The sequence below is a fragment of the Heloderma suspectum genome, chromosome 1, assembly GCF_057233095.1.
Source record: "Heloderma suspectum isolate Gila_16-S chromosome 1, 16-S_ref, whole genome shotgun sequence".
NCBI lineage: Eukaryota > Metazoa > Chordata > Lepidosauria > Squamata > Helodermatidae > Heloderma > Heloderma suspectum.
Window position 1 is genome coordinate 437021643 of NC_139458.1, and position 20211 is coordinate 437041853.

General features: G+C 50.4%; 1 protein-coding gene across 5 annotated transcripts in view; it reads right to left on the reverse strand.

The window, feature by feature from the left end:
• Positions 1 to 409: 409 nt before the first annotated feature.
• ELP3 (elongator acetyltransferase complex subunit 3) overlaps positions 410 to 20211 on the reverse strand; it is a 120362-nt gene continuing 100560 nt past the window's right edge. For 3 of the 5 annotated variants that reach the window (XM_084829506.1, XM_084829505.1, XM_084829500.1), the window contains 2 exons: positions 2798 to 2854; positions 410 to 1819 (listed from right to left, as the gene is read on the reverse strand). In XM_084829506.1, the coding sequence (XP_084685632.1) occupies positions 1743 to 1819; positions 2798 to 2854 (134 nt within the window). In that variant the 3' untranslated portion in view covers positions 410 to 1742. The remainder of the gene's footprint in view (positions 1820 to 2797; positions 2855 to 20211) is intronic. The other 2 variants (XM_084829507.1, XM_084829501.1) reach the window with 1 other exon arrangement.

The following is a 20211-nucleotide window of genomic DNA, read 5'->3' on the forward strand; positions in this document are numbered from 1 at the left end:
ATCTTTTGACGGTTTAGTGGCTTTTATGCATTCAGTTTTATTGAATGTATAACTTTCCGTTATAAGCCATTTTGAGTATCCTTTTTGGAAAACATGGGGGGAAAGATTGTATCCTGGGAAATGCGGGTAGTCTCCTCTGGTTGTCTTTCGTCAGTTAGTGAAGACATTTCTATTGTGGCAGGTTTTTGCCTGTTTTGTTTGTTTTGTTTAAAACAAACAAAAGTGTTTGTTTTGTTTAAAGTTTCATTTATTTATGGTCTCTGCCTTTGTACTTTTACTGAATGCATGGCTTTACATTTCACTGTGGTTCTAAACTGTTGTGAATTGCTCTGGTGCATGGGCACTAGAAGGGTGGGATATACTTTTAAAGAAAGAAAGAAAGACAGACAGACAGACAGACAGACAGACAGACTGCAAAAACCATATTTTATTGACTTACCCAACTACAGGCAGCTTTGCAGAAGTGATGGCTATACTGAAAGTCTCACCACAGTTTCCCCTCTTCTTGGTCACTTGTTTCCCTGCAACCCAGAAAACAGCCTTTGCCCCTCTAACCCCAGAAGTGCTCTAAACACACGATGGCCAGGCAAACTTTGCAAACACAGAAAAGGCTACATTAAATCATCCAAGAGAGATTATTGCATCTGGATTTAACACCACCCTAAAAAAAGTAAAAACAAAACAAAAACAAAACCTTCTTGGCAGGCAATGTGGGAAGACGTGTGTTAAAAATGCTAAGTCCTCTGTGATAGAAGTGGCTGAAAGCTGATATGCACATAGCTTGCATCTTTTCAGCACCAGGGCGAGGTGGGGGTGGGATTCTGAAAGCAGTCCACGCTGTGGGTTCGATCAGTTTCTCTCATGCTGCAGGAGACTGGAGCTAAGATCTGCCGCTGCAGCTCCTTAAGGCGTTTCAACGAAGAAGCCGAACGGCTAAAGCCCAGCATAGCACTTTAAAAACAGAGTCTGACGTTCCCACAAGGCAGAGAAGGCAGCTGTGAGAGGGTTCCGCATATCCTAGGTGTGGGGAAGCCGAGCAATGGACAGAGCAACAAGCCAGTCAGATACAACACTTTTGCCGCTATGTCCTCACTGGGGGGCGGGGGGGGGGAGTACTCTCTAGCCCAAGGCAGGTTGTTAAAAGATCTTGGTACAAAGGTTCTAGTCCTCTTGAAGGACCTTCCTAACATAAGGAGGTGCTATGTATAAAAAATAAAAGGGCGGTTGATTGGTCATTGCAGCTAGTAAACAACCAGCCCAATTCAATGCAATGGGAGTAATAAAAGAGCCAAGCTTCAGATTGGGGGCCAAACAGCAGGGCAGCTGCACCCCTAATAAAAATAGAGACCTGGAGTGCACGTCCCTCGACCCAACATTCCAAAGAAGCCTTTCCCCAACCTGGCGCCCTCCAGATATGTTCAACTAGAACTCCAATCATCCCTAGTCTGCAAGGCCCTGCGGGCTGGGTATGATGGGAGTTGTAGTCCGACACAACTGGAAGGTGCAGGTTTGGGAGAAGGCTGCTTCAAAGGCTGCTGCCCATTTGGAAACGGTACTGAGAAGTGTGGCCAGTGAGGGGAACCCCAGCAATGCTTTCGGGACTTGAGTTGAGAGCTCAGGGAGGATGAAGTTCCTGCTATGGATTAATCTGGGTCAGCCAATTTTTCCCCACAACAGTTGCAGTCGGGCAACGGCATGTCTTCGCTCTCCTGGCCGTGATGTGCAGAGACAGGGCGAGTCCGTCAGTCCAGCCTTTTCACCATATAGGGTCCTTCCAGCTCATAGCCAATCTTCCTGTAGTAATCCCTGGTTCCCACACCTGCAAGCAAAAACCAGGAGGGCGAAGTTGTCAGTGCACGTGCAAGCTAAGAAGACAGTGAAAAAGGGCAGGTCTTACTAAGACAGAGATGCTTGGGAAAGCAGATTCCAGAATCACTACTACTGGATTATTTACCTGCAGCCAAAGATTAGGCTTACTCTGAACCAATGTGACATTTGGCCCACCTCACCTCTGTGCACCTGTTCCTGTCCCCAGATTCTTCTGCACTGGGAGACCACATGAGGCTCCACCGCATCTCCTTTCCTGCCTGTCCCCAGCTTGCCAGCCCTCAAGTCTCAACAAAACGCCCGTCCTCCTGCCCTGAGATGATGTGTAGCACACTCGCTCACACACACCAACCTCACAGCAGCTATGCCCAACCTTTCCCCCATTATCAATTAAAATGCCTATGAACATTCCATGATGTCACAGCACTTCAGCCAATGGGAAGGGGTGGAAGTTGCAAGTAAAAGACAGCCAAGGGTTTGGAGGGTTGCTGTTGCTGTTTTTGCCTAATATTTATGGCGCCTTTCTATGGCAATTGTTCAGATATGAAAGTAAAGCTCAGAGCATGTGGCTTGCCCAAAGGTTCCTAGCGAAGTCACGGAAGAGCTGTTAACCCACGGCCTGCACTTTGCCACTACGCAATCGTGCTCTTAATCAGTTGGCTTTTCAGTGAGAGGTTGGAGGCCCTGAACAAAACAAGGACGAAATATGAACCAAGTGCTGACACAAAGTGTGCACACTGGCTTTTTCAGGAGGTGCCCACCAAAATTTCTGTTAATTCCACCGAAGGAGGGTTCCTCTGACCATTCAAATGTGTAATGAAAACAAGCTCCTCTGACTTTGAATGGTCAGAGGAAAACTAATAATCTACATGGCTTTGTAGGAGAACGTGTTGATCATCACCAAGTTACCAATATATTAAAAAATCATGTTATTTTTATAACTCAATGTTTCTGTTTGTTTTACTCGTACCTTTATTTGCTCCAGGTTGTGCCAAGTGCTTGCCACTCCAGAAGCCTTGACAAACTTCTAAAAAATAATTTAAAAGTATATCCTAGATCAGGGGTGGGCAACTTGTGGCCCTCCAGATGTTTTGGTCTGCGACTCCCATCAGTCGGCATAGCCGATTGTGAGGGATCATGGGAGATGTAGGCCAACATGCCTGGAGGGCCACACACTGTTGACCCCTGCTCTAGATAGAACACAGACAAGAGATAAATAAGAAAGGTGGATGGAGACCCACATCAGTGTTACTCCCAATTAACGCAGAATCATTAATTCAGAAACTCCTAGTTGCTGGGTACAAAAGGAGAGAGTTGAGTAGTGGAAATTACTAAACGTTAAGTCCCAATATGAAATACATCTGGAGCTGGGAGACAACCAGCACATATGACTCTCTAAGCACCCTTCTTGCTATATGAACTTTGAACCGGCAATATATAAGATACAGGGATTTCTTGGCTGATTCTAAGAGATGGCAACGGGATTTACTCTATGACCTTACGAAGCTGCCTTAGAGGAGCAGTAAGGCCACTGGTCTATCCAGCCCAGGATTGTCTACTCTGAGTAGCAGAGACTCTCCAATGTCCCCCCGGCCTGTTACCTTAGATCTGGGGATTGAACCTGAAACCTCTACCACTGCTTAGGGCTCGGCCTATAAAACACACCAACCCGTCTTCCATTTGCACTCTTTCCCAAAAGGATAACCACTTTCTTTACACTGTAATTATTACTTATTTATAAACCGCCCTACAGGATAAAAATCTGTCTGTATCGCTGTTATGTGGCCTGATGTTGCTGGTGAGTGGCTGTTTTAGGTCGGAGGACCATCTGTAAGCAAGTACTGGCCCCACCCAAGGCTTGTGAGAGGGAAGCATCATTGTCCAGGATGGGCTGTAGATCACCGATTATATGTTTCAGTGGTTTCAGCTGGGAACTGTAGGTGACAAGAAGTGGTGTTCTGTCACTTTCTCATCTAGGTCTGTCCTGTAGTATATTATGCCTGGATACCAGTGTGGCTGACTTGATCTGCCCCCACCCCCATTTTGTTGGGTGAGTATTGTAGTTTGAGAAATGCCTGTTGTAACTCTTTAAGTTGTGAGTCTCTCTCTGACAAATCTGAACAGATATAGTTCTATCATAGGGCTTGGTTGTAGACAATGGATTTTGTTGTATATTCTGGGAGGAAGCTGGAAACATTTAAGTACATGTAGCAGTCAGCAGGTGTCTGATATAAGGTGGTGCTTATATGTCCATTATGTAGTTGCACACTCACATCCAGAAAGTGAACCTGTTCCATGGACTGGCTCAGGTTGGTGGTGGGTTAAAAGTTATTAAAGTCCTGGTAGAACTTCATCAGGCCACCTGTCCATGAGTCCAGATAATAACAATGTCGTCAATGAATCCCAGGTAGAAAACAGCTTTTGTGGACAGAAGCTGAGAAAGTGTTCTACATCAGCCATGAAGTTGCTGGCATACTGTGGGCCTGACAAGTGCCCATGGCAGTGCCATCAATTGGATGGTAGGTGTTCTCCCCAAAGTGGAAGTAACTGTAAGTAAGTACAAAGTGGCAGAATTTGGTGGCTAGATCTGCTGTAACACCATCTGTGATGATATTCTTGATGGCTTGTAGGCCATCTTTGTGGGGGATGATGGTATAAAGGGACTGACTATTCATGGCAACTAGGATGGTATTCTCTGGGCGACTGTCAACAGGTTGTACTTTTATTGGGAAATCAGTGGCATCCTGCATGTAACTTGGAATATTGGTGGCATATGGTTGGAGAATGGAGTGCAGAGAGCCAGACACCCCAACAGTGATGGTGCTGATGCCCCAAACCATGAGGGCTGTCTGGTTTGCATATTTTGGGTGGCAGATAGAAGATGCCCACTGAAGTCTCCTAGGGGGTGTAGGCCGACTTGGTCTTGCACAGGTGCAGGAAAGCCTTTCATCCGGTGGTGTAATTCCTCCTGGCATTCCTCAGTGGGATCTCAGGGCCAGTAAAATGTGCTGTTTGAACATTGCCTCTCAAGTCTCCCGTACACCCTGCTTGTTCATGACAACACCAGCCTTCTTTCTGAGGCTGCGGAGGGCATCTCGCATTCTGCACAGCCGATGTTTGTTTATTATTTATTTATTTATTTATTTATTTATTTATTTCATTTCTATACCGCCCAATAGCCGAAGCTCTCTGGGCGGTTCACAAAAACTAAAACCAAACAACACACAATAAAACAATTTAAAATATATAGAACATTAAAACCACAATATAACAATACAACCACAATAAAACCTAGCAGCAGTACAGGAGTTTAAAATACAGATTTAAAACAGCAAAGCTAAAAATTTAGAAAGCTAAAATGCTAAAATGCCTGGGAAAATAAAAAGGTGGCGTACAAAAGGAGTACTCCGAAAGGAGTACAATGTAGGCACCAGGCGAACCTCACTAGGGAGCTCATTCCAGAGCCGGGGTGCCACAACAGAAAAAGCCCTCCTCCTAGTAGCCACCCGCCTCACTTCCTTTGGCAGGGGCTCACGGAGAAGGGCCGCTGGCCCAGAAATGGACTGGCAGCCAGTGCAGCTGGAAAAGTACTGGCGTAATATGAGCTCGCAGGCCAGTCCCTGTTAACAATCTTGCTGCCCTATTTTGGACCAGCTGAAGTTTCCGGACCGTTTTCAAAGGCAGCCCCACGTATAACGCATTGCAGTAATCCAGACGAGAAGTTCTCAGAGCATGGAGAACTGTAGCTAGGCTATCTCTGTCCAGATAAGGGCGTAGTTGGTATACCAGCCTAAGCTGATAAAAAGTGCTCTGTGCCACTGAGTTCACCTGTGCCTCAAGTGACAGTTCTGGATCCAAGAGCACCCCCAAACTACGAACCTGATCCTTTAGGGGGAGTGCAACCCCCTCCAGAACAGGCTGAATATCACCTAGCCAGGCAGACGAACCACCCACTAACAGTACCTCCGTCTTGTCTGGATTGAGTTTCAGTTTATTAGCCCTCATCCAGTCCATTACCGTGCCCAGGCACTGGTTCAGAACAGCCACTGCCTCACCTGGTTTTGATGAGAGAGGTAGAGCTGGGTGTCATCCACATATTGATGGCACCTCAGCCCACAACTCCAGATAACCTCCCCCAGCTGTTTCATGTAGATGTTAAACAGCATGGGGGATAGAATAGAGCCCTGTGGAACCCCATGGCACAATTGCCATGGCACAGAGCAATAATCCCCCAGCACCACCTTCTGGAATCGGCCATCCAAGTAGGAGCGGAACCACTGTAGCGCAGTGCCTCCAACTCCTAACCCAGACAACCTATCCAGAAGGATACCATGGTCGATGGTATCGAAAGCTGCTGAGAGGTCCAGGAGAATCAACAGGGTCGCACTCCCCCTGTGCCTCTCCCGGCAGAGGTCATCCCACAGGGCGACCAAGGCAGTTTCCGTTCCAAAACCAGGCCTGAAGCCTGATTGAAATGGATCTAGATAATCCGTTTCATTCAACAGTGCCTGGAGCTGTCCTACAACCACCCGCTCAAGCACCTTGCCCAGGAAGGGGATGTTGGCCACTGGCCTATAATTGTTAACATCCTCTGGGTCCAGGTTAGGCTTTTTCAGGAGTGGTCTAATTACTGCCTCTTTTAAAGCAGCAGGCACCACTCCCTCTCTCAAGGAGGAATTTACAACCTCCTGGACCCAGCCGAACAACCCCTCCTTGTTTGATTTAATAAGCCATGAAGGGCAAGGGTCAAGCACACAAGTGGTCGATCGGACTTGGCCAAGCACCTTGACCGCATCCTCAGGCCTCAGTAACTGAAACTCATCCAATAAAACTGGACCAGACGGTGCTCTGAACGCCTCTACCAATGGAACTGCATTAATGGTGGTGTCCAATTCATGACGAATCTGAGCGACTTTATCCTCAAAGTGCCGCGCAAACTCGTCACAGCGTGCTACCGAGGGTTCCACCGTCTCTCTCCCTGGCCCAGAATGTAACAGGCCGCGAACCACTCGGAAAAGCTCCGCCGGACGACACTGAAAAGATGCAATGCTGGTGGAAAAGAACTGCCTCTTTGCCACCCTCACCGCCACAGAGTAGGCTCGATAGTGGGCTCTTACCTGTGTTCGGTCAGACTCAGCACGAGTTTTCCTCCACCTGCGTTCTAGCCGTCTCCCCTCTTGCTTCATTGCCCTCAGCTCAGGTGTATACCAAGGAGCTGGCCGGGCTCTGCTCAGAGGGAGAGGGCGCTTGGGTGCGATCGTGTCAACCGCCCGAGTCATCTCTGCATTCCACAGAGCGACCTGGGTTTCGACAGGAGCACCAGCCATACCAGCAGGAAAATCCCCCAGAGCCCTCTGGAATCCATCGGAATCCATTAATCTCCGGGGGCGGACCATTTTAATAGGTCCCCCACCCTTGCAGAGGGGAAAGGCCGCCAGAAGTCTAAACCTCAGCAGGAAGTGATCTGACCATGACAAAGGGACAGATGTTAATTCCTCTACTTTCAGATCACCATCCTCCTGCCCAGTCGAGAAAACCAGATCAAGCGTGTGTCCTTTTGTATGCGTTGGGCCGATGACATGTTGGGACAGCCCCATGGTTGTCATGGCGGCCATGAAGTCTTGAGCCGCCCCGGATACAGCGGCCTCGGCATGGAAGTTGAGATCCCCCAGGACCATCATCCTGGTGGTCCTCAACACCAAGTCCGAGACCACCTCCGTCAGCTCAGGCAGGGAGTCCGATGGGCAGCGGGGTGGGCAGTACACCAACAGAATCCCTAATCTGTCCCGGGTACCCAACACAAGGTACAGACACTCAAGATCTGCACTCGAATGAGCAGGAAGCCTGGAGAGGGAGATTGAATTCCTATAGACCACGGCAACCCCCCCTCCCCGACCCTCAAGTCGGTGTTGGTGCTGCACCGAGTACCCAGGAGGGCACAGCTGGGAGAGAGTGACCCCTCCCAGTTCCCCCACCCAGGTCTCAGTAATACATGCCAGGTCAGCCCCCTCATCCACAATCAAATCATGGATGAGGGAGGTCTTATTTTGGGCCGACCTGGCATTCAGCAGCAGCACCACCAGACCCGAGGGCAGACTGGTAAGGCTGCCAGGAACCATCAGGTTGGGGGAAGAACCAGAAGAGGGGACAGCTGTAAGGTGTCTAGCCCCTCTTCTCCTCAGCTGACCTGTTAATCCCCCAACGCCATACCTCCCCCTGCCCGTGACCACAGTTATGGTGGCACCTCCCCCACCCCCTGAGTTGTCCAATAGTCCTCCCAGGCACATATTAAAATATTAAGATATAAAATATACAACAGTTTAAAAGAATATAAAAGAGATAAAAGAGAACAGCAGCTAAGAAGGAGCAGATAGTCCACGTTTGCCCCCTCCCCTGGTCTCTAAAGCTGCTGCCCTCTGCTGCTGCTGCTATTTGCTGCTGTTGTGGCTGCTGGTGTCTCTGGAGAGGCAGGTGGGTAGATCTTGCGACTCCAAGTGCGACGCTAAGTGCGCACTTAGCGTCGCACTTGGCGCGACGCCGAGGCGCATGCCAAGGCGCTGCCTCTGGCAGCCCCGCCTTAAGTACCTGTGGGCGGGGGCAGAAGCAGGCTCAGGATCACCCGGTGCAGCTGCTGGCTGGTCCTCCTTCCCCAGGCTCCTTCCCGAGCAGCCTCTGGCAGCCCCGCCTTAAGTACCTGTGGGCGGGGGCAGAAGCAGGCTCAGGCTCAGGCTCACTACGATGTTGTGTCGTAGGTGATGCCCAGTACCTTGGCTTGGTGCGGAGACGGAAGCATGCGATGTAAAAGTCGAATCTGCTGTTATGACCATCTGGAGGGGTTCTCACAGAATTCTTCTTCCTGCAGCGTTGAGGGGATTGTTGTCGTGCGTCCAGTGCAGTATATCCAGAGGTGTGCTGCGAAGATGTTACTTGTGTGCTGGTACGCTATCAGTGTCTGAGATGGTGGGGGAAAGCCACTAGCAGAGCCCTGCCCAAACTGGTGGCCTTCAGAAGCGCTGGACTACAGCTCCCAGCATCCCTAGCCAGCCTGGCTGGGGGTGATGGGAGCTGTAGTCCAACACATCTGGAGGCCACCAGTTTGGGCAGGGCTGCTCTAGATCCCCACAAGATTGTATTATATGTGTGGATTTCTGTGCATGTGTGCGTGCGTGTGTGTGGCGGGCAGAAAGGTGGGCCCTGAGAAAAAACGGACCCTTCTGCCTGGCTCAGCTTCTGGCTGGAAAGACTCCACAATATTGCCGGGACAAATTCAGGATGTCCCTGTTGCAGCCACTGGAGGTATGCAGTAGTTTATAGACCACTGGGTTTCTTTTTCTTTCTGTAGGAAAGCCAACCGTTTTTTGGCCAGGGGCCCAGGGAGTGGAAGGCTGGTTCTTTACATGGAAGGGAGGGTGCGGTGGTCCCAGAACCTAGATGTCATTCCTGATCTTGTTCTGCTTGCTACACAGGATGCTGATGAGATGGTTCAGTCATTTTGGGGGAAGAGGAGGAACAGCCCAGCTGCAAGCCTCATTACTGAGCACTGACGGCTCCAGTTCTTCCTGGTAGTCTCTGCAACACACTTGACCTATCCCTTACCTCCGCTTCACATGGGTAAGCGGGCTCCGTGGCCACAATTAAATTTTCTCATCGAGAGGGAAGGAGATTGGGAACGCAATTGTTCTTCATAATGGCTTGCCCCCCCCTCGCCCCCCACCCCCGCCTCTGCCCCTTCCTCCGCTCCTTAATCAGATCCTGCAGAGCTCAGATCTCGTATAAACCCGGCTCCGTGGAGGAACAGCGGCCTTTTGTTAGCATCCAACGGAGAGGCAGAACCATTACAGGAAAAACAGCAGCAGCTGCACACACCCCTGCGAGCCGAGCTCTACCTTGCACAAAGAGGCTTCTCGTCAGCCGCGGGAAGTTCGCTCCACATTTCTACCCCACCTGCGGTGCAACGACGGGGCATACAATGAAAAGACCGGGCCATCACCACGGCTGGGGTTTGAAATGCAGCTTGGCTAAAAATCGGTCCCCAAACTGGGCCACTTTAAGGAGCAAGCGCCGGGCTGAACCGTCAGCTCCGAGAAGCCCTTTGTCTCGGAGCGAACCCCTCACCTCAGAAGGCAGGGGCACTTTGACGGAGCAGCCTCCTCCTCCTCTGGGGACCTTTATCATATATGGCAGGGGTGTCAAACCTCATCCAGCACAAGGGCCATATTCCACTCTCGGGGGCCACATTCCAGGGGTGGGCAGGGCCAAGGAGGAAAGGGACGGGGCCAAAATACCAGCCTCTTTTAGCACAAAGCTCTTGGAGGCAGTTCCATGTTTTAGAATGCAGGGAGAAAAACGCACGAAAGGTGGGAAACCACCAAAGACTGGTATTCGGGAAAAGGGGAGGAAGGGCTGCAGCTCCCGGGAAAAACCCTGAAGGCTGGATTGGGACCTAGGGTGGTCCAGATTTGAGGTTCAACACCCCTGCCATAAGTTTAGAGAGGTACAAATGTGTGTGTGGGGGTTTATCCCAGGTCATCCTCAGACCCACCCTGTGAAGTAGGCCAGGCAGGAAGCTTCACAGCTCAGTGGGCCCCTCACCAGCCCAGGTCTTGACACTCTGCTACACCACCCTGACTCAGAGAACGGTGATCTGTTGTGCTTCTACCAGCTCACCTGGAGCCCAACATGCCCTCCTGCCCAGGCCCTGGTGAGGCTGAGGCCTGCTTCCCGCTAGCAATGTGTCAGGATCACATGCCCTGATCAGTCCATTATCTGGGCTCTAGATGGAGGAGGGAGAATTTGAGACTCACCCCCCCAACCCCTGGGCTGCAGTCTGGGGATCGCGCTGCCCTGGGAAACCAGGGCAGCCGAGATTGAGGGGCTTCTGTTTGGCCATCCCAAAAGCTCCAAGCAAACCCCAGTCCTGGGAAGGTTAAGCTACGCCTCCGCTGAGTTGCGTCAATGCTGGGGACTCTCCTGCCCATTCAGGGGCTCAGAAGTGCATATTTAGCGGAGGTTTAGCTGACTCTCCATCCTGCCTGATGAGCAGCATTTGTTACTCAAAGACTGGACCAGTCTGAAGAAAAGAAGAGCACATCTGACGACTCTCTCCATGTCTTGGCTGCAGAAATTCACATTTAGTACATACAGGGGGCATCTTGTTCCCTTTGCAATAGGAAATGCATCCTCTGCCCCTGCCCCCCGCAGTGCATGAGCAGAGCGCTCCCCAGCTAGCCTGCAGAAGAGAATGCTGTGGAAGTCACCGAGTTCGTGGGGCATCCAAGGGCCTCCTGTAGGTATTCTGGGTACCACCATGCTGGCTGAGATTGTAGGAGTTGTAGCCCCACACATCTGGAGGACACCAGGTTGGCGAAGGCTGGCATACAAAGTGCCGTAGCACCTGCATTTCCTTTTACCCTAATGACTCTGCCAGGTCAAAGTTAGATGGTGAAACAAGAAATAGCTCAGCGTCCCCCAGGGAGCTGTACAGCCCACCAGCCATTTGGACACGGGTCCCCCATTTCCAAACCCCTGCCTCCCGAGAAGGAAGATTTCTCCTGGCATGTGGTTTTAACCAAGGATTCGTGCATTTATTTATTTAAGACTGAAGTGCATCCACGTCTCACTCTCCCTCTGCTGCTGTAAGTGCTTTCCTTAACCAGTCCGCTGCTTGCTCCCTAACATACAAGATGCAAACACTGATACTGCCTGGAAGCCCTTTCTCCTGCCTCCCACCCTAATGCATGTACAGTGTGTGCGGAGGGGATTGGCTGTGGTTATTCAGCAATGAGGAAAAGGTGGTCTGAACATGCTCAGAGGCATTCCTCCAAGTACTAACTCACAACTGAAAAGCCATTCCTGCTTCAAGGCATGCCCCGATTAAAAGATACTAAAGATTATTTGATTAATTTCAGGTTTTTACAAAATGAAAAGCACTGTGGCCATAATTTGTGGATACAAGTTTAAACTGACTCCACTGTACATCCTTTTCCTTCCTTTTGTCTTGTTCTTTGCCTCCCACTGAGCCATTTGGTAGAGCTGGAGCTGAGGCAGGGCTGCAACAGCATTAATGAAATATTGCCATCTCTCTAGGAGATCAATGAGATGTAATCGCTCCATCTGGAGGGTCCATGGTGGTTCTGCAATGGTTTTCCATGGCACAAACAGAAGCCTAATAGATGTCTCGACACTGCAGTGATGGCACCCCGCTCCCCAAAGCCCACGGATGCTGGGAGGCGCGGGCATGCGGACAGAGCAGAGAGACTTCCCCCGCCCCACCCACCAAGAACTTACTGTCAGAATACTGATCATCAGACTCTGTCTTAATGAAGTAGAAAATCCAAGCGTGAACTGTTTGCTATTTCAAAATCTATACCATACATTTTCATCCTTAGCTCTTCCTGGCTCATGCAATCTTTTCTCCCCCTGAAGAGTGGGGAACTGGGAATGAAGATATTCTGGATCTCTCCCCCGCTGGCATCGATGAGCTGGAATTCAGGGGTTGCTTTCCCCATGACCTTTTGCAGTTGCAGGGCTCCTGTGAAACCCTTGCACAGGCAAGGAAGAACCATGCCTGCAGCAACCTCCCTGAGGGAGGGAGCGCTATGGTAGGGGCTGTAGCTCAGAGGCAGAGCCCTGCTTTGCATGCAGGAGGTCCCAAGGTCAATCCCTGATGTCTCCAGTTACAAACGAGATCACGTGAGAGCAGCCTTCCTGGACTAGACCAAAACCCTATTTAGCCCAGCATTCTGTTCACACAGTGGCCGACAGGATGCCCCAATGGGAAGCCTGCAGGAGGACATGGGTCTGGCAACAGCATCCTCCTACATGTGTTCCTCGGCTACGGGTATTCAGAGCTACGTTGCCTCTGATATTGGTCATATAAAACCATCGTGCCTAGTAGCCGTTGAATGCCCTCTCCTCCACGGATTTGTCCAGCCCCCTTTTAAAGCCATCCAAGTTGGTGACTGCCAGTGCATCTTCTGGCAGCCAATTCCATAGCTGAGCGGTGTGCTGTGTGAAGCAGCCCTTCATTTTATCTGTCCTGAATCTCCCACCATTCATGGAAGGACCCTGGCATAGGTGGGTTCAAGCCTTTTCCACCACCTGTGGAGACCTGGAGAGCTGCTGCCTGTCAGAGCAGGTATTATTATTATTAAATTTATTAATCGCCCATCTGGCTGGTCACCCAGCCACTCTGGGCGATGTACAACATACAATAAAACAGTTTAAAACAATAAAATTCTACAGTAAAAACATTTTCTAAAATACCCTAACCCACCCCAAATGCCTGCCTGAACAACCACGTTTTTAATGCAATGTATTATTGGCCTAGATGGACAAACAGCCTGACCTGGGATGAGGCAGCTTCCTATGTGGTTCCTAAGCCCAGGTGTGACGGGGGGCCAGGAGCATGTGCATCACTGGGGGTGGGGGCAGCCATTTCTGTGGCTGCAGTGCAGCACAACTCCACAGAGATCATCAGGCTAAAGCTGAGAACGAGCTGAGGTTAGCGAGGGAGGCTACAAGCAACAAAAAGGCTTTCTTCAGATACATGCATAAAGACAGAGGAAAGAAATGGTGGTTCAGCTATTAAATAAGGATGGCAAAATGATAACAGATGACAAAGAAAAGGCAGAAGTGCTGAATTCCTACTTCGGTTCAGTCTTCTCCCAAAAGAGGGTCTATGACCCCCCTGGCAAAGGCAAAGTGCAGGCTGAAAGGGCAGGATTGCAGCTTGAGATCGATAGGCATATGGTCAAGGAACACCTCATTACTTTGAATGAGTTCAAATCTCCAGGGCCAGATGAACTGCATCCTAGAGTCATAAAGGAACTGGCAGAAGAACTCTCAGAACCGCTGTCTATTCTCTTTGAGAAATCATGCAGGACGGGGGAAGTGCCAGATGACTGGAGGAGGGCTAATGTTGTCCCTATCTTCAAAAAGAGTAAAAAGGAGGAACCTGGGAACTACAGACCAGTCATTCTGGCATCAATCCCTGGGAAAATTCTGGAGCAGATGATAAAGCAATCCATCTGGAAGCACCTTGACAATAATGCCGTGATTCCTCGAAGCCAACGTGGATTTGTCAAGACCAAATCCTGCCAGTCTAATCTGATCTCATTTTTTGATCAGGTAACCTCCCTTGCGGACTGTGGGAATGCTGTGGACGTCATAAAGCTCGACTTCAGCAAAGCTTTCCACAAAGTGCCCCATGATATCCTGATTAGCAACTAGCTCAAAGTGGGCTAGATGAAACAACGATCCGGTGGATCCACAGTTTGCTACAGGATCGGACTCCAAGAGTGCTTATCAATGGGACCTTCTCCAACTGGGGAGAGGGAATGAGCGGGGTACCGCAGGGCTCAGTCCTGGGCCCAGTGCTCTTCAACATTTTGATTAATGACTTGGAGGAGGAGGTGCAGGGAATGCTGATCAGATTTGCAGGTGACACCAAATTGGGCGGGATAGCTAAGACACTGGAAGACAGAAACAGAATCCAAAGTGATCTTGATAGGCTGGAGCGCTGGCAGAAAACAACAGAATGACATTTAATAGGGATAAATGCCGAGTTCTGCACCTAAGAAAAAGAAACCAAATGCACAGTTACAAGATGGGGGATACTTGGCTCAACAATACTACAAGCGAGAAGGATCTTGGAATTGTTGTCGATCACAAGCTGAATATGAGCCAACAATGGGGTGTGGCTGCAAAAAAAGGCAAATGCTATTTTGGGCTGCATTAATAGAAGTATAGCTTCCAAATCATGTTAAGTACTAGTTCCCCTCTACTCAGCACTGGTTAGGCCTCCTCTATGTCCAGTTCTGGGCACCGCACTTTAAGAAGGATGCAGACAAGCTGGAGAGGGATCAGAGGAGGGCAACAAAGATGATCAGGGGACTGGAAACGAGGCCCTATGAAGAGAGCCTGACAGAACTGGGCCTGTCTAGCCTTGAGAAGACTGGGGGGAGATACATAGTGCTCTTCAAGTCCTTGAAAGGTTGTCCCAGAGAGGAAGGCCAGGATCTCTTCTCGATCAGCCCAGAGTGCAGGACATGGAAGAATGGGCTCAAGTTACAGGAAGCCAAATTCTGGCTGAACATCAGGAAAAATGTCCTGACTGTTAGAGCAAGAGAACAATGGAACCCATTCCCTAGGGAGGTGGTGGGCTCTCCCACGCTGGAGGCATTCAAGATGAGGCTGGACAGCCATCTGTCACAGATGCTCTGACTCGGATCCCTGCATTGAGCAGGGGGTTGGACTCAATGCTCTTGTAGGCCCCTTCCAAACCTACTATTCTATGATTCTATGATGTCAGGAGACCACATTGTGCCAGAGCAAAACCCAGCCCCTGGTCTTTTTACTTCCTTTGAATGTATAGCCTGAAGAATCCCCAAAGTGCAGGGGGGCTTTTGTTCCAACAAGAAGCAAGCTGCCCCTACTTCTCCAGCACCCAACCTGGAAGCAGAGCACCCATCAGCGACCCCACGCAGAACTGGAGCAATGGCACCAGCTGTTCCATGATTCCGTCCCTGGAAAGAAGTCAGAGCCAAAACACCCTGGCTGAGCACAATGCCACTGCCCCTCCTGACGCCTACATCGCACCTGGCTCAGAAACGGACATTTGTGAGGCCCAAGGGCAGGAGAGAACATGGTCCCAAGTCTTGCTGTAGCCCAACCTCCTCTCCAGATGTGTTGGGCTGCAACTCCTGTAGTTCTCAGCCTGCATGGCCCAGGCTAGGAAGGCTGCCACAGCTTGCTTTTTTGCTTTTGTCTTAACAGAACTGGCTCATGAAGTGCCGGTAGGCTCGGACGTCATCCATTCCTAGAGACCTCCCTCCTGCATGGGCTTTTCAGCTGCAGTGTGTGCTCAGGCGTGAAACATTTCTGGCCTGTGTCCATGTTAATTTTCTACTTGACGGCACACAAATCGAAATCTGGTCTGGGGGAAAGCTGATCAGCCCGCTATTTGGTAATTAATTCATAGTGCAGATGGGCAGCGTGGCAAAGCGACCCCCCCACCCCAGGTCCCACCGCACAGCAGAGGTGAAACGTCACCAAAATGGGGGAGGGTAAAACTTGGGGATTGTTCCCCCCTCCCCCAAACACACACACACACACACACACACACACACACACACACACGAAGGTATTAAATAAAAACCCGCAAAAGGACAAAGGACTATGGTGCAAGCAAAGCCCCGGATCCCTTATATGAGGGCACGGTGATGTTTACAAAATGAATGGGAACATCAAAGCACCTCAAAATGACGCACACCTGGGCTTTCTTTCAATGGCAGAGGAGCAGGAGCCCCACCCCGGCAGTGGCAACCCTGACCTACGTTGCCAATTTATTTTACAGTGCAACCCTATAAACGTCTGCTCTGAAGTACGTCCCATTGAGGTCAATTACTCCCAGCTAAGCCTGTATAGCAGGGGTGTACAACCCATTGTCTGTGGGCCGCATATGGCCCCAAGGGGTTTTGTGCCCCCCACATGGCCCCCTCACTGTTACGGTGGCCCTCGAAGTACTACCAACTTTGCTCCTGAGCTGAAGAACGTAAGAAGAGACATCCTGGATCAGACCAACGCTGGCCGACCAGCTGCCTGTGGGAAGCCCACAAGCAGGGCATGGGCGCAACAGCACCCTCCCGCCCATGTTCTCCAGCAACTGGTGTACATAGGCACCCTGCCTCTGACACCGGAGGGAGCACAGAGCCATCAGAACGAGTAGCCACTGACAGCCTTCTGCTCCATGCTGCTGACAGCACCGCTCATTTCGCCACCACTGCGGCCCAGGTTCTTGTGTGCTGCTGATCCCTGCCGCCGTCCCTCCCTGCAGCAATGCAAAGCACCAGTGATGCAGTGTCATTCCCTCCACTTCCAGCAAGACATTTCTGGCATCCAGAGACCAGAGTGAGCATCTAGGGCAGGGTGGGCACCTTTGGGAGGTCTGGGCCCCCCAGACACCCCCCCCAAGCTGCTGGCTGACCTGAAAATGACTTAAAAAAAAAGGCCTCAAGAGCATTCCAGTGCTACAGATGCCATTTTGCCCCAATGATGATGATGATGATGACGATATTCTACGGGATGCAAAGACAGCAGCAGGGGTGGCATGTGGTCCCCGGGCCCACGTGTTGCCCACCCCTGATGTAGGAGAAGCTCCAGCAGCTGCTGTCTGAGGGCTCTGTGGCCCTCTGAGGGCTCCTGTCAGCGCTGCTGCTGCTCCCAGGACAGAGACAGGAGCACTCGCTTCAAAAGGGAAGCTGAACAGGAAGGGAAAGCTGGAGAGTGATATGTGCGTGCATGTGTGATGCGTACCCCTAGCTGACACCAGATCTGGCCATCGGGGCAGAAGATGTTGTGCACACCCAATGTATAGGATTTCAGCCTTACTCTCCTCACGAAGACAGCTAGGTTCTCCATGAGGGTTGGAGAATATGCTATGTGAGTAAAGGAGACAAGGAAAAATGAGGGTGCTTCAGTAGAGCGACGGGGCTGTTGCCAAAGAAATTATTGCAGGGTACAAAACCCCATCCTTCTGAATACTGGGACAGCATCTGGAAGGGCAGATTGGAATCAGCTCTCCGGGAAAAGTCAGTATAAACAAGACAAGGCTACTGACAACAGACTCCAAACCCTCCAATGACATGTGGCTGTTTACGAGGAAGGATGGGAAAACTGGCCCTCCCAATTCATTGCTCACTGTCCACTCCGGGCCACTTTGTATGTCACCTTTTAGGTGTTTCTTTAAGACAGGAGCAGGCAATGTGGTGCCTACAGATGTTTTGCACTACAACTCCTATCAGCCCCAGCCAGCATGGCTGGTGGTCAGGGATGATGGGTGCTTTAGTCCAAAACATCTGGAAGGCACCACATTGCCTAGCTCTGACCGAAGATGTATTCATTTCACATCTAAATCTCAGTCATCATAACCGCCACTACTGTTTTCTTCCCCAAAAGATCAGGGGCTAAAATATTACAGGAAAGTGCACGCACACGCAAACACCAGCATTAGGAATGTGGGATGAAGACACAAATTTCGGCCAATGGGGCCGGCATGCTAATGCATGCCTTGCACTGAAGGACTAGCAGATAATTACCTTTGCACAAGCATCCCCTCCCCCATGATCAAGCTGTTCAAGTTACATTTGGCTCTTTGAGATGGCAGATGAGGAGGGGGAGGTGAAGGGGGGGTTGCGCCTCTGTTGCCAAGGACGGGCACCTCTGGTTCGAAACGGCAAAACTTGCAAGTGGGAACAATAGAGTCCTGATTTGCCGACGGCAAAAGGTCAAGTGTGCATCTGCAGCGCAAAAGCAGATTTTGAGAACTGTTCAAATCAGGCCTCGTTCCTCCGTGCGCAGGCACAGGCCTCGCCAACTGCCCTGCCAAGCGACCACCTCTTCCCACCGCCATTGCCCATGAATGGCCGGGTGTGACCAGAGCCTCCCGCAACTGCCTTGGCCGAACAACCACGGTGAGAATCATCCCCAGGAAGCTGCAGTTGTGGAGGGCCTGGGTCGCGCACTGCCCTGTGCCATGTGAAAGCAGCTCCAGTGGCAGGCGGCGCACACCACTCGGGGCCCTTTGGTAATAACGGAACTGACCCTTTGGCAGTCTTCAGGGACTCTGCCTTCCTAATGAGTTCAAAGAGTGCACTAACCCTAAACGTACACTGGTTGCCCTCTTCTATGGGAGCACTTTTGGGCCTTGAACTCACTGGACACACTTAATGAACCAATTAATCCATGAACTGTGGCTGAGCGAGATGTGGCTAAGGTCATAAAAGGAGTCTGGGGCAGAGATGGAGCCGACATCCAACTTCGTTGGGATTTCAACCTCATCTGCCTTCCATAATCCCATTATATTTTCTTGCCCTCACCTTTCTAGCAACCCCCTTCAAAAAAACGGTGCTCTTTACAAGTGGCATCTGTGGACTGTCTCGAAACAGAAGCCTCTTCTAACAAGCGGGAGCTCAGGTGGCCAGGAAATAAACCCAGCTTGGGCGAAGTTAACATGCAGTCTGGTAAGCAGGCAGGTTCATCAACTACCTCCCTTTATTTAGTTAGTTATGAATGTTTATATACTGCTTCCCATTTTAAAAATCCCAGAATGGTTTACAACAAATTATACAACATCATTATAAAAGCACAGGAACGTTTAGAGAAGTTCATGGTTGGGAAAAGCCATGGTAAACAATTTTTGCATAATCACTGAAAGCACCTGATTGTTGGTGCCTGACGTACCACAGAGGGGAGCTCATTCCAGAGGGAGGGGGCCACCACAGAGAATACCCAGATGGGACTCTGCAGAGTGTGGCACGGACAATAAGGCCTCTCCTGAAGATCGTAGTAATCTAACTGGTCTATATATGGAGAGAGAACCTTTCAGGTAACCTGGTCCTAAGCTGTTTAGTGCTTTATATGTCAGTAATAATACCTTGAACCTGGTTGGTAGCAAACCGGCAGCTAGTGCAGCGTTTTCAGCACAGATGTTATGTGCACATGGCAAGCCACTCCAGTCAATAGCCTCGCTGCAGCATTCTGCACTAGCTGCATTTTCTGAACCAGCCTCAAGGGCAGGTCCACATAGAGAGAATTGCCATAGTCCAGTCACAGTGGATCACAGTGGTTAAGCTATCTCTGTCAAGGAACAGGTGCAGCTGGCAACCCAGCCAAAATTGGTAGATGGTGCTCTATGCCACAGAAGTCCCTTGGGCTTCTAATGACAATGATGAATCTAGGAGCACCCCCAAATTGCACACCTGTTCTTCCAGGGGGAGTGCAACCCCATCTAGAACAGGTAAACTCCCTAATTCCTGGGCCCGGGAACCACTTAACCACTGTGCCTCCATCTTATTGCAATTCAGTTTCAGCCTATTGGCCGTCATCCAGCCCACCATTGCATTGTCAGTTCATTTGGAGGCACATAAAGAGGGAGCAAATTCAAATGCTGGAAGGAACCAAATATGGGGAGCAGCAAATCCATGGGAAGGAGGTCAAAAGATCACTTGCCATTCCACCACAACTCCTACAAAATGTTGGCCAAGAGCGGCCAGGAAAAGATGCACCCTGGGTGCATTGTGGACTAATCTGAAAGATGTATGCATGCGGAGGGAGGGGTGAAGCATGCCGGCTTGCTGAATGTATTCCAAGCACAAACGTTGGGATCCCTTTGCACAGAATGTAGAGAGCCCAATCTACGGCAATTCAGGACAGCAGGGGGTAGCAACAGCAGCTGGGAGATTTCATCAGTGGCTGTCAGACGCCGCCACCGGCGTGCCTGTGCTCATCTAGCTTTGATGACTGGATTCTTTCCAGGCTCTTGGAATGAGGGGGGCTGTGAGGAGTTTGTTTCCTTCATGGCAGGATTCCTTAGACGGGGTGAGG